The sequence below is a fragment of the Podarcis cretensis genome (assembly GCF_951804945.1).
Source record: "Podarcis cretensis genome assembly, chromosome: 6".
Classification (NCBI taxonomy): domain Eukaryota; kingdom Metazoa; phylum Chordata; class Lepidosauria; order Squamata; family Lacertidae; genus Podarcis; species Podarcis cretensis.
In genome coordinates, this window is record NC_137175.1 from 77,515,791 (window position 1) to 77,529,996 (window position 14,206).

Below are 14,206 nucleotides of genomic sequence, written 5' to 3' on the forward strand. Positions count from 1 at the left end.
TTGCTGCTGCTGTGCAAAGATAATTGCACGTAAAGCAGCAGGCCCACAAAAAATTCACTTCACTAAGGCAAAAAAAACAATTAAAAACAGCAGTGTGGCCATGTTTCAGCAGTCTACATATTGTATGAAATATTTACAAACTAATAGGGGAATGAGCGGCAGGTGCCAGAAACAGTTGAAGAGAGGCTGTCAAAAGTGCAGCAAAGTATTGCTTGCTCCTGTCAGAAAGGCGTCTATGAAAATTAGCTGAAACTTACCACCTTCTTCTTTTATGACAATCTTTTCCTCCCTTCCCACTCCCCCAGCAACCATCTTCCTTTCTTAACAATGCTTTGTTTAATACATTTAATACATTTAAATATTTTTTAAAAAATAATAAGTCAATGTAAATGTCTTTTAAACTGACACTATCTAAAGTCACTGAGGTCCCCACACACAAGTTCTTGCACTCTGACATTTGGAAGTCATCAAATGAGACAGCATAATGTCAGTTTGATATTTGTCACACTATGCAAATATCCGCTTCATGTCAAAGATCTAAATCCCATCTAAACGTAATACATTCTCTTGTAGTCACAGGCTTGTGAAAATGCTAAATATTTAAATTCAAGATGAATGTCTATTCTTGGCCTTCTGTTGCATTTTTACTGTGTAGGAACTCTTTTCTATTTTTTTTAAAAAATCCAGCTCACAAAAAACTAATATTAATAGCTGTTCTTATTATTAGCATACCAGCTAATTAGTGTGGCCTACCAATTCCTGGTATGCGAACACTTGTAACTTAGCCCTTTGCAGATTTAATTCACATATAAAATATATGTGTGGATAAATGGGACTGCCATCAGAATATGGCTTGTTGTAGCCATACTGTTGGGATGTACTGATGCTTAATTGAAAGGGTGCAGTAAACACACATGTCCCACAGCTAGGGAGGAGAGTATATTTGCACATCCACAGTTGCACTATTCAAGCATAGATTTATATTATATTATATTATCTTTTCCGCTTTCTTCGACAGAAATTTTATCACTTTAAAACTCACCAATGTTGGCAAGGTCTCAGGACCCAAGCAGAAACAATATTAATCCCCAGTAGTCAGAATGACTGATTAAAGACGTATTAGTGAATAATACAAGGTTCAGAAATTAATATTACAGCAATAGGGGGGAAAGGAAAAGGTCTTCCCTACTGAAGTATGCAACTTGTGTTTTTACACCTCATTTACAATAATTGTAACCATTTCATTCACTCCTGATTTTTTATACTTTATTACAAAGCTCATTGTGTTGAACCTATATTATTATAGGTAATTGTTCTCTTTATGTTTATTGTCTGCTTTGGTTGTTCAATCATTATATATATGTGATGGAGAAAAATCCATCCTTTTCAAAGTATTTAACTGGTATCCAACTCAGCTGTAGATGCCATACTTCTGAGACTGCACTCATTGCGTATAAAAATGCAGCCATTAAGCTCATCTGCAGACTGAGAGAACACTTTCTGCCAAACATGTCTGTGTTTTAGAACAAGACTTCCTAAACTGGTCTGCGAACCGAGCTTCATTCAGGTGGTCTGTGGTGTGTGTATGGATTTCTAGTTGAAGACAGGCGACGGCCCATCCATCACATTAAATGTTCTTAATTTTTAACTGCATTTGAATTGCTTCTTTTATTTCTTATATTGTATTTTGTTGTCTTGCAATTTGAATTCTATGGATTATGTGAATTCTTACCATAAAATACAATAAAATTTGAGTTCTATACAATAAATTCAGTAAGAAGTAAAAGAAGCAATAACAGCACAATTAAAAAGCAGAGAGTACATCTAGCACCAGTGCATCACATTTGCTACAGCAGACAGGGGGAAAATATTAAGTAGCCTGGGAAGACTCTCAAGTTGTCTTGCAGTTGGGTGGAATTGGGGAACCAGTTTTATAATACTGTTTATAGTTGTGTCATAGGCAGCAATTTTAGCAGAAGGGTACTTAATACATTCACTTTTTACCACCATGTAATGTAAAATGTTAATGTGGGTCTGCAGGGGCAATGTCAGGGACCATATGGTAAAGATATAATGTGTTCGTAACTTAAGCTGCAAGGATAACACACTTGTTACTTAATCCTTCCCACCTGGGGAATGTATCACTCAGACTTTCCACACGCAGAAACTTTCACACCTCCAGAATTTCAGTTCCTTTCAAACATTTTGAGTGACTTTTTTTCTTTTTAAATGACCTTTATCTAACTGCTCAAACAATCCAAACTGCTTGTGAAATCAAAAGGATCAGAGGGGTAAGTTTATTTGCAACAAGAACAGATGAGCAGTAGTGCTGAGATGATAGTAATAAGAGCTCAATATTGTATGCCCAGAAGTCATGACCTATATGGTGTTTTTGAAATATGTATACCCTTAACCTGCAAGCTGTACAATAAATGAGACAGGCATTTTTAAAACCACAAACTTCTGCATTTCACAGAAACTTGAAACTGTGAGGGTTTTGTCTGAGGAATTTAAAAACTATGCAAAAGTATGTTAGATAAACCGTTAAAGAAAAAGTTTTATTTGAATGCTTAATTGCTATTATGCAGTCAGGCAGCATATTTCTTTGGAAAGTAAACTGTGCTTTATAAAGGTCAGAGCAGATTTAAATGTTGTAAACAGAGTTTTAATCTTTTTCTTATGACTCCTCAACTTTGCAAGGATCTGATGGCCTACCATGACATTTGTGGTGTTAATGCAGTCACAATAGCATCATCCTGTGCAATTAATTCATACCTACAATTTGAGAAAGGTCAGATTAAGTGGAGACCATCTGCATCTTCATAAATTCTTAACTACAGGTTTTATTTCATCACAAAAGGAAACATAGCTGTCATTTTCAGAGGGGGGAAATCAAGTCCCTTATTTTTGCAAGGTAGAGTTAATCATTTAGATCTGAGCAAATGGCTCACAGGTGCTAACATATTCCTGAATGAACTTAAAAGTGTTAAAAAAAAACCTGACTAGAGGCCCAAAACAAGAACACTGCATTTTTTTTGTTCCAATACAAGCAAGCAAAGTATGATCCATGTGTCTCCTTTTAAAGGAACAGAAAAGGCACAGAAAATTCTGAGTAAAATGATGAATTAAAAACAAAACAAAATGCAATTTAAGAAACTTATTTTCATTTGAAAGAATGTCTTTCCTGGTAATATTCATGCCATGAAACAGCTTCTCCTCACAAAATGCAAAGGAGGCAAATCTGAAAGTTTGGCTTAATGCATTTTTTATGAATTCTGACAAATGGGTACTCAGTAAATACATATTCTGTATATAGCAAGCATTCCTGGAAATTTTGATGTTACATTTCTGTGCATAAATGGCCCATACTGATGAATTCAGATGCATGTATTTTCAGTTTCAAAGTGTTTGTGCATTTGGCCCAATATTTCATACTGGAACCCATATATAGGTTTTTGTCCTCGAAGACATCCATGCCTACCATACAGATGATGGGGGAAGCCACATAACCTTGAGAGCAGTTTGGTTTTGTACCCTGGCAATCCTGGAGGGGACTTTTCAGGTTGCACAAAATCTCCCCAACCCAGCAAGAGCAATGTGCAATTAAAGCAGGCTTCTGCACAGATGTATCATGCTTTGTTCCAGCCTTACTGACTTAGTCAAAAAGCCCACAGGCATGGAAACATTTAAGGAACTCCAAGGCTTTTAATGTTTTGTGCATTGCTAAGGTATCACCAAATCACTGAAGTGTTTACCCCAAGAAAATAAAATCAGACAAGCAATAAAGTAAAAAATAGTTTATTAAAACCAAAGACACACCTATGAAGTAGTTGACATGTAACTGAATTCATCTATATACAATGAAGATAAATGTACACACACCAGAACTATGGATAATTGGACAGCAAGTGCATCTTGTAGACATGCGAATATTCCTTGAACAACATCAATTAAGATGCAACATTCACCATGTCAAGAGGTAGAATTATTGCATCTACATATCTATATAGATACTCCTTGCTGTTTTATACCTACCCTGTATGCTTTTTCAAACACAATTCCAAGATGATTTAATTTAGCAAATCAATTCTGAATAATGTTGAGTATATAGATCCTTCAACAAAAACATTATTTGATATCCTAATAATCTGTGTGTGTGTGTGTGTGTGTGTGTGTGCGCGTGTGTGTTGTGGTTTTATATCTTGATTTTATTCTGTGAACCACCCTGAGACCCCCCATGTATAGGGCGGTATATAAATTCAATTAATAACAATAATAATATTCTATCAATGGTTTTCTCCCTAGCAGCATCCCCCCCAATCCCTCTTTGCAAATATTCTTATTATTATATCTTTATTTTTTGTGCGAATAATTCCTTCTTTATTCAAAGGCTCTTGAAGAATATTCTTGCAAGGGATGTGTACAACAGCCTTGCAAACAATTATACAAGAGTGAATCACCCAACTCTGTCTTCACTCACCTTGCTTGTCCTTGTGCTCTGTCTTTTTAAAGCCAAAAGGAGTGGAGGTGAGAAGGACAAACTGCGTGTGCAATCCTCATAAATTTATTGTGTTTTCTTAGATACAACCAGCAGCACTGGTATAGAATGGTTATCAACTCAACTGCACCTACGATTGGCCAAGTGACTTGTCTGCAGCCATCTGAACAGGGAAATGGTACACTCAGGTTTTAACCTGGGAGCAGTTGTTACATTTCCAACACAAGCTGAAAGACTTATTTATGTGTAAGTTTGGATTTAGTGGCAAATGCTGTCATCTCTGGAAAGCAATATTTTTGCCTACATTCATCAAACTAAATGAAATGTTTTAAAGGCGGTTCCATTAACAATACATTTTTGCACTGCATAACTAACTTTGGCATTGATATGTTTTAAGACACCTTTCTTCTTAAAAGGGTAAATACAGAACCACACTCCAACGTAAGTGCATTTTTTTTTCAGAAGAGCAACTTAATTAGCCAAGCGCCACCTTAATTTCAGCTTAATATAAAAGGCAGGATATGAATGCTGTTGATTCAGATGACTTCTGATTGCTTTTAAACTGAGTCAGTTACACATATGGTTGTGCATGAATCATGGTTACCTTGAGAGCGTATACACTCAGTATAATATAAAATCTATGGACATTTTAGTATGTAAGTCACTCAAAAAGGATTTTGTGGATTTTAAAAGACTAAATGTCATTTTATTTTTTACCGCAGAAGGTATAATTTCAAAACAGTTTATGCACTCATCTTTCAGGTTTTATGTTATCGCTGTTAAAAGGTTGTAATTGCTCATCCACTAAGATTACAGCTACTCCCATTTCATAGCACTGATATACTACATTCACTAGTTGAGTGCCTTCCGTATTCCTTATTGAGCATGTTTCCATAGTTTTTCTGAAAGGTCAACACCGTTGGACAACACACACACTGTATTATTTAATGAGAGGCTTGTTTAAATAAATGTAATTTCTCCTCCAATGGAAAGTAGAATGCTGTTGACTTAAGTCACCATAAACTTTTATTAAAGTCCAAAGTTAGGGCAGCACCACTTTGCCCAAATAGTGTAACTGTTCATACCGTGCAAATTTAGTTATGAAGTCCAGCGCCACCAAGCCACTTTCATCCTGTCCCATACTGCAGTTAGGGAATCAAAAGCCGGACGGACATCCAAAATGGTGAACTGATAATTCTTATCTACTTCTCCTCCATCATAATAGTCAATTACATATCGAACTTCCTTTCCACAGCGATCAACAATCCAATCGTGTCTATCAAAAGGTAGTTCATAGCTAGAAAGAAATAAAAGTCTTAATGTTGTTGAATTTTAAAAAGTAGTCCAACTGTATATCAATCATTAGATGTGTCACATCTAGCAAACATTAAAGTTAAGGTACCTAACAAAGACCTGCCTCGTTCAAGTCCCATTCTGTTAAACACAAAGATTCCAAATTTTAAGACTTTTTGTTTTTAAAATAGAAAGCAATCTGCTCTATACAGCTTACCCCATCCAAGACCTTATTCTGGCTCTTGGCGAGTACTCCTTCGCTTTACCACCAAACCGAATAAGTGCTGGTCCACATGGACACTCCCTAAAGGCAATTTTAGAAACACATAATCAGCAATCAAGGCTAAACAATTGCAGTCAAAAGGACTAAGAAGTATTTGTTTGTGACTTAAATTTGTCCACCATACAACTATAGATACATTTCTTAACTTCAATTTCACAACAGCAAAATGAAATTATAAAATGACATTTATTCTGTGGAGATCACACCTTTCTGTGTCAAAGACAGCAGATTCCCCCCCCCCTTTTTTTACTTCTCATTCTCATATACACACACACACACACACACACACACACACACACCTCCCTTTAATTGTAAACAGCTTCAGAGAAGCAATTTTTGTCAGGGCTGTGGCAGGCTTTGCATGGCTACTATTTATGTAACAAAAAAATTGTCACATTAATTGAACTCACAAAACTACCTCATCTAGTGTGACCCTTAGATGCTAATTGCAGAACCCCAAAGCATCTTTCAACAGTCTCTGTGCGTTATTTGACCTCTATGATTCAGAAAGTTAAAGAGGAACAAATTAGTTCTGAAAGTAAAAAAAAAGCCTAATCATGAAAGACCTGCACCAACTCCTCATTTCCATATGTATTTCCTTTCAACACGAAAATGCACAAAACCTAGAATTACTGAGAAAACAAAAACTCACCTGTATATCTTTTATTACAAGATACCGTATCAAACTGTGAATATAAATTGTTGCTGTACTTGCCTCGCATGAAGTGCTTCCCATTTTAAAATTTCCTTCCACGCCTGTTCATTATTCTGATTATGAATCTTGATTATATTATTCATATCTTCAGGTTTTATGTCATCATCTTTCCATCTCCATCTACAGAAAGCAATATTGAAAAAGGAGGTCTCAGAGGGGAACTGTGGAGTTCCAAGTCTTTATTTTATTGTGCGAGGGGGAACTACTTGACTGAAATCAAGTTCCCCATCTCTCTGCCCTTCCTCCACTGAACAAAGAAATAACTATGTAGAGATGTTATTTACCAAGCTGGCACAAAACTCAAATATGCCAAGAGCGCTAACTTTCAGTAATATACTACTTGCCTGTTTCTTGCTGTGATGGTAAATCTTTGTAGGCTTCTTCATTTTTCAGCTAAACTGGATGTTTGCGTAACAGATTGTGGGCCTTTTCTTCAAAGCACAGTCAAAAAGCATAAGTTTAAAGGGTTGGTTCCATCAACTCCTTCTGTTTGCAGACTCTAATCCAGAGGAACCTCCTGCTCTGCTAAATAGACATCATCCCCACAGGCAGAAGGTGTGATTTCCCCTACAGCCCCAACTCACACTGCTCCCAAGGGTACCCAAAACCCGCCAGAGCAGATTTTCAGGGGGCTGAAAGATGCATGCTATACCACCTACACATTTTAGTCTTTTACCATAGTTGCCTAACTTCTAAAAGGCTTGAACACATTTTTGCTCAATCACACAACTGCCAGTAGTTTAGGAAGTCTGCATTATAGTCATGTCTAGAATTAAATGCTCATACGCTATTCGCTCTATGCAGGGCTGCCCTTGAAGCTGTCCCAGAAACTCCAGCAGGTACCGAATGCTGCAGCGAGGCTCCTCATGGGGTCTCTGCCATGGGAGCATATTCACCCAGTGCTTTTCAAGCTGCACTGGCTCCCGGTGGAGTACAGGGTCAGATTTAAGGTGCTGCTTTTGACCTTTAAAGCCCTTCGCGGCCTAGGACCCTCATACCTACGGGACTGCCTCTCCTGGTATGCCCCACGGAGAGCCTCAAGGTCCATAAATAGCAACACCCTAGTGGTCCCGGGCCCTAAGGAAGTTAGATTGGCTTCAACCAGAGCCAGGGCCTTTTCAACTCTGGCTCCGGCCTGGTGGTACGCTCTGCCTCATGAGACCAGGGCCCTGCAGGATCTGATTTATTTCCGCAGGGCCTGTAAGACAGAGTTGTTCCGTCTGGCCTTTGGCTTGGAGCCAATTTGATTCCCTCCCCCCCCCCTCTCTTTTTCTTTTCCTTCTCCTCCTGCGATGAGGCTACATTTTAATATTTTAATGTTCCATTATTTTAATGTTGTATTTTATTTTTGTTTTTAAGTTGTAATCATTCTTCTTTTTTTTATTATTGTTTGTAAGCCGCTCTGAGCCCGGCCTTGGCTGGGGAGGGCGGGGTATAAATAAAAAATTATTATTATTATTATTATTAAAAAAAGTAAAGTTGAGAGCTTAAGCATATCTTCCAGGCAGACTGATTCACAGCATAATCCTATGTATATTTACTCAGACTTATGTCCCTGTGTTCAACAGGGTTACTCACAGATAAGTGTACACAGGACTTTGTAAACTTAACTAGGCCCTGTTCACACCTGTATGTTAATATTTAATGAAAGCAACATCAAGTGGTTACTCAAATAAATAAATAAGCCAGCACAGGCACAGCCTCAAATATATTTCAGGGGGTGGAGTGGGGGTGAATAAAATGAAGAGAGCAATGGGAGAGGCAATGGATGAACATCTGGATATTTATAAATCCACCTTAAATCCCAGGTGTGCTGAGACAGGTTACAGTTAATCTGAGAGGATGAGAAGCACGAGCAGGGTGATTTCAATGCACTTTTTGTTGTACCTGCATCAGCAGGCTAGTCAGCAAACTGATGCTGTACTTAATTTATAATTCACTTACCCTTTTCTAAGCATTGCATTCCAAAACATCTGCTCTGAGGGATAAACCCATTTTTGTTCAGAAGACGCTCTAGGAATAGTAGACTCTTCTCTCACTGTAGACAATGGAAATGGTTGATCGGGGGCTGGTAGCTGATTAGGTGCTGGCATCTAAATAAGAAGGAGCAGGAAATAAGAACAGTGGATATTCTGCGGTAAAGACCCATATCTTCAGTGATAACTTCCCTCACTCCAGGTATGCTTCTCACCTACTCTACTTAAGACATCCTTTAACAAGAGCAAGTTTCATTTAGTCAAACATTTCAAAGAAGAGTGTTTTGTCCAGAGTACTCTGAATGACCCAACACATTGGTTACTTGCTGTTCAACTCAGGAGTTACTTAACATTTGGAAGCAAGAATTCTGCACTGTTAAAAAACAGACTTTATGGGAAAGATTCAGTAAACCAGCCCTGGCAGCAGAAGCCCTGTGCAAGGACTTCCATTGCACAACAGGCTTCCTTCCTCTTCCCAACCTGCTGTCCTAAAAGGAGAAAAGGGGAAGGGGCAGGTTGTTCGGTCTGGAACAGTTGCACAGACAGAGCAAATGGAAGAGAGGATTGTTGAATTCCACCCTATACATTTATTTATAAATAAATTATTTTATTCATGCTTTATACTTCTGAGGTTGGCTTTTGACACTACCTTCTTTTTTGAGCCTTAGGATGCAGAGATTCAAAGGCTCTGAAACCAGGAGGGTGGATGCCCTTTACTAATTATAAAAAATTATTTTAAACATTTCTATACCACCCTGCATTCAATTCGTATGATGTTTCAAGCTAAAAAGGAACTAAGTTAATGCACGTAAGTAAACTGAGCAGATGATTAGCATTTTAAAAACAACTCATCAAATCTCCAAGAACATATCCCTGGTAGGAAAGGAAAGGGTGTCCAAAGGGGAATGATAACAGAAGAGATGGTATTAGTTTTAATAAGTATTACTGGAAGAAGAACAAAGGAAGGCAGGATCTGAAAGGCTGAAGCTTTCACTTTCTACAGGTGTTAGTCAAGATTACTATATTTACAGTCAGAATGGCCTTAAATTAATACAGAGACAATACTATGCCTGTCACAAATGTTCTAACTTGCTTGCAAAAATGATAAACTGAACAGAAGTAACGCTATCAGCCTGACAATTTCATAAACAGCAGATATAGAGAAAATTATATTTTGATGGCTACTGTCTATTGTTGAGAGCAGCCAAATGCAATACTGCAATATTAAAAAGCAATATTCAGGGTGACTGCCTTTTCAATCTGAAGACAGGGTGATACTCTGCACTACAGGATAAACAGCTCAAAGTAATCTCAGCTCAGTTACGTTAACAGATGTCTCCAACATGAAATACCAAGTTTTTAGGCATTACTCTTAAAAGTTGCAGCAGAAACATATTAGAATTCTTGTTGGCCTCGTAATAATGTTAAAATATCACTTTTATATTTGATAGCAGCACAGTAGGAAAAAAACTTTTGAGGCTACCATATTGCTAGGATCAATCTTCTCATGTGTTTGAGATTTCACAGGGCACTCCACATATTCGTATGCTCTTTCTTGATGTGCAGGAACAGGATAGCTCTGGTTCTCACTAAGACTGCCAGCTGACTGCATATTCATTGGACAACCTGAAACAAAACAAACCATAATTTTGTGCAGCAGAATATAAATTTAATGGCAAATGATCTAGTTCACTGTGCCCTTAATTTGAACTTTATTCATGCTTCTATTTATACAGTTTGATGTAGTGTCACTGGAAATGTATTTTGTAAGTCAATATTTATACTGCAGCACAATATACCCTGAGGCACGGGGACAGGTGAATGAAGAAAGCATGTCTCTCTGCACAGCTTTGCCTGGCTATGCCAGGCTTCACTGGCAGGAAGGCTGTTCTGCTAGAGGTCCCGACCTACTGAAAGCATGAATAGGTGGAAGTTGCCACTGGCAGCAGCCAATGTAAAGTCCTGTAACAGGGTGTTCCAGAGCTACTGAGCCCACGGAAGACAATCTTACTCGACTACGAGTGATCGCCAAAGAAGGAGGAGGAGGATCAAAATAGATCCTAAGCCAGTTCAACAAGCCGCAAGATCCAGCCCTCGTTTCTGCACATCCCCTGCCACTGATATACCAAAACAACCTCCTTTTCCTATCAAGCACAAGTGGTAGGATTGTGTTGGTTGTTTCACTATATTGTTAAGCCCTGCTGAAGCCCAGCCAGAGTTAGGATTGGGACCTTGGTTCACATTTCAATTTATGAAAATAAATGTCCTGTATTTCTCTTCTGTAGCTGCAAGGGAAAAGTCATTCATGAAGATTGTTTTTTCTCATTAGATTACTAGCTAGGGTTCCATTTAGAATTCATATAACTTCTGTTTTACAACAGCTGCACTAGTTGCCAGGCAACATGTTTAATGTCCTAATGATTGGGCCCAAAATATCTGAAGGATCATCTCCATCACTATTCTTGGGTGTTAGGAGTGGGCTCTCTTGGTAATTGTCCCACCCTCAGAATTGTGAGGGATGGCAGTTCAAGAGAGAGCTTTCTCCCCTAAATTGTGAAACTCCATCCCCAGAAAGTGTGTCTAGCATCTTCATTATGCAGCTTTCAAGGCATGCTAAAGAGGCATCTCTTTACTTTGCATATTAGGACTTTTGTTTTATGGGATCCGCCTCTTTTGTTGAATTTATACAGTTCTCTTCATCTGGAATGGTATTACGTGTTTTATAATTGCATATTGTAATGCTGTAAACTTAAGATGAAGAGGTGGGTAGGCAACCTTATAAATAAATAAGTTATCATATTGAGAAGATCGAATAAGAATTCTAATGTTGGCTAATAAGAGTGTCTAGCCTGAATTCAGAAGCTTCTTAATGAGGAAAAAAAAATCCCAATGGAAAAAACCTCTCTTGCTTTAACATCCACACATTTAGGGCTTAAAGAACCAGCCATATTAGCTCTGGGTCCACAAATACTGCCTGGCCTTGGAAGCCAAGCCAAACGGTTGATTGCGGCGACCCCGTTTCCCTTTGTCGCAAACCTCATACAAGGGAAGAGATACCCCACTGCTTCCCTTTCCAGCTCCAAGCTTGTTGGTTTGGTCCTACACTTCTAGCATGGTCCAGACACCTTGACTCCAAAGACACTACCCTTGTCTACCCCACCTTTTCTTACTCAAGCTGAAAAGACTGGCAGAGCCTTGCTGGTTTGGCCTGGTATAGCTGAGGCATTTCAGCCACCTCAGAGGCTGAACAATTACCACCCTTCACTCTACTAACCTTCACTCACCACCCTTCACTTTACTAACCTTCACTCTACTATGTAGGGGAGAACTACATAGAAACTTTGCAAACTTCACCCACCTCTGTAGCAGCAAGGCTGCTGGGAGTTCTCATATTTACCAGGCCAACAAAAATGTGGAAACCTATTCTTATTGTTAAATAAGCCTCTTTGAAGCAATTTTAGAATCATTTTTCACATGCTTAGCTTGTTTAGTTGAGTGAGCAATTACCTTCCATGTTCTTCTGGTGCATTGGACATTGTGAAGGCACAGCCTGAGGCTGTTCTGATACATTTGCTTGGAGTGCAATTGATGGAGAAGATGCAGATGAACCCATGACAACCTCGTCCTTAAAACCAGATTTGACAGGGCATCTGAAATGCAAAGTCAAGCATATTTATACAGTGTATTATTTACTAGAAAAATGAAGAAATAAAACCAGAAAGGTGGCTTGCTAAGAATAATAATTTCAGAGACTGAAAGTGAGTAATTATGGTCAGGTATGAAGCATGGCGTGACGGTTATTAAATACTGGAGGGAAGGCTCGGGACAGTGGCCCCAAGTGAGAGAAGGCTCGGAATAGGACAGACAGAGACCCTGAGTGACTTCCAGGCAGCAGCTTCGAACAAGGGAAGGTGCATTGGGCAGCAGCCTTGGCAGCACACATGAGTCTCTCTCTCTCCTCCTCACCACATGCCCCCTATTAAAGTGGGGTGCTCCCCATTTTACGTGATTTCAGTTATGCACATGGGGGGCTGGAACATAACCCCTGCATAAATGTGGGGATGCTTGTAAATATAAACCAAGAACTATAAACTGCACTTCTACCTACTTCCCACACGCATCTTTGAAATTTACGGGGGGGGGGGGATGTCTGGGGTACTTCAAGTCTTATTCCTACTTGGAGGGGGGCTTCGCCAAAGGATTCAATGGCAAGACACTCTCAGAGCATTTCATGCAGTGACTACACAGACTTGATTTTCCACATCAGAAAGGAATTTGGTAACATGCACACCTGTCCATGTCCAAGCGCTTTCAGGTAGTCACAGCCACCATTCACCTGGATGGTGAGAATTTTCTGTGCATCAAACGTACAGAAACAGAGGAAGCTACCTGAAGTACATGAACAACTATAGTTCTTGAAGCAGTGGAGACTGGTCGATTAAGGCAAAAGGGGCACTGTTCCACCAGCCTCAGCCTGCCACCTGCCTGCCTTCTTACAACCAGTCTTATGGGCGACAGTGGCTGTCAGCTTCCTCCGCCTTAGTCTGTGTTGCCCTTGAACTTATCAAGGAGGATGGGAACAAAACTAGAACTGGTTGGTTCTGCTTGTCATTGGCTCTAGCTTCACTTACCATTGTTCTCCCTGCCTTTCAAGCTTCCATCTCTGGGCGCTAGCCACCACAGACTTGAAGGCCTCAAAAAGGAGGGGAGAAACAGGGTAATCTTAGGGGATTTCTTTTTCTCACTCTAAATAGAGAACGGGTGCTGAAAAAGTAACAAGGTTCTTTATCCAGTCCAGCACCTGGCAGTTTAAAAGGTCAAAACCAGAATACAACTACTGCATACCTGGGATACCGGAGTCAGTGGAGCATGAGACTCTGAATCTCAGGGCCATGGGTTCAAGCCCCACATTGGGCAAAAGATCCCTGCGCTGCAGGGGGTTGGACTAGATGGCCCTCGTGGTCCCTTCCGACTCTACAACTGTGTGATTCTGTGACTTTTTTCTATCCTGCTGCTTCCAAGATGAGGCAGCCCGACAGCGTTTGGAGATGCCATGTGAAGACAGGCAAAGGATCAATGATTTAGCTAATTTTAGTACTGTATTTTAGTAGGAAAGGAGATGGGAGGGAGGGGAGCGCAGAATGAGAACCTGGATTTCCGGCTTTTATAAGGATCTGCCCAGGGTCACCTTGCAGGGGTCGTTGACGGTTTTAAGACATACACCAATGCAATGCATTAGGAGGAGCTGTATGCGCAGGGAGGTGGGGCAGCACACATCGCCAGCCACATCCAAGCCTTCACACAACAACACGGGCAGATCAGGGCGGCCTGAGAAGGCCGAGGCCATGAGCTGAGCTGGGGAGCTGGACTTGTGTAAGGGGGGGGGTCTCCTTGGTCACCATACCCAGCTCATGCGTTCAGTGGGGAAAGCCTGAAGGGCG

General features: G+C 39.8%; 1 protein-coding gene and 1 long non-coding RNA gene across 2 annotated transcripts in view; one reads left to right on the forward strand and one right to left on the reverse strand.

The window, feature by feature from the left end:
• LOC307219021 overlaps positions 1-14,206 on the forward strand; it is a 198,083-nt gene that overhangs the window by 96,176 nt on the left and 87,701 nt on the right. The window lies entirely within an intron of this gene.
• On the reverse strand, positions 3,783-13,938 carry HCCS (holocytochrome c synthase). The gene is made up of 7 exons (XM_079981733.1): positions 13,915-13,938; positions 12,273-12,415; positions 10,249-10,391; positions 8,734-8,882; positions 6,786-6,909; positions 6,009-6,091; positions 3,783-5,795 (listed from the first exon to the last, which is right to left on the reverse strand). Exons 2-7 carry the CDS (start codon positions 12,376-12,378, stop codon positions 5,597-5,599), a joined length of 804 nt encoding a protein of 267 aa, XP_079837859.1. The 5' UTR covers positions 12,379-12,415; positions 13,915-13,938; the 3' UTR covers positions 3,783-5,596.

Coding starts and splice junctions, on each gene's coding strand:
- HCCS (XM_079981733.1), bottom strand. CDS start 12,378: ATGGGTTCATCTGCATCTTCTCCATCAATTGCACTCCAAGCAAATGTA. Junction 10,392..12,272: donor GCACCAGAAGAACATGGAAG/GTAATTGCTCAC, acceptor GTTTTGTTTCAG/GTTGTCCAATGAATATGCAG. Junction 8,883..10,248: donor AGATTGATCCTAGCAATATG/GTAGCCTCAAAA, acceptor CTTCTTATTTAG/ATGCCAGCACCTAATCAGCT.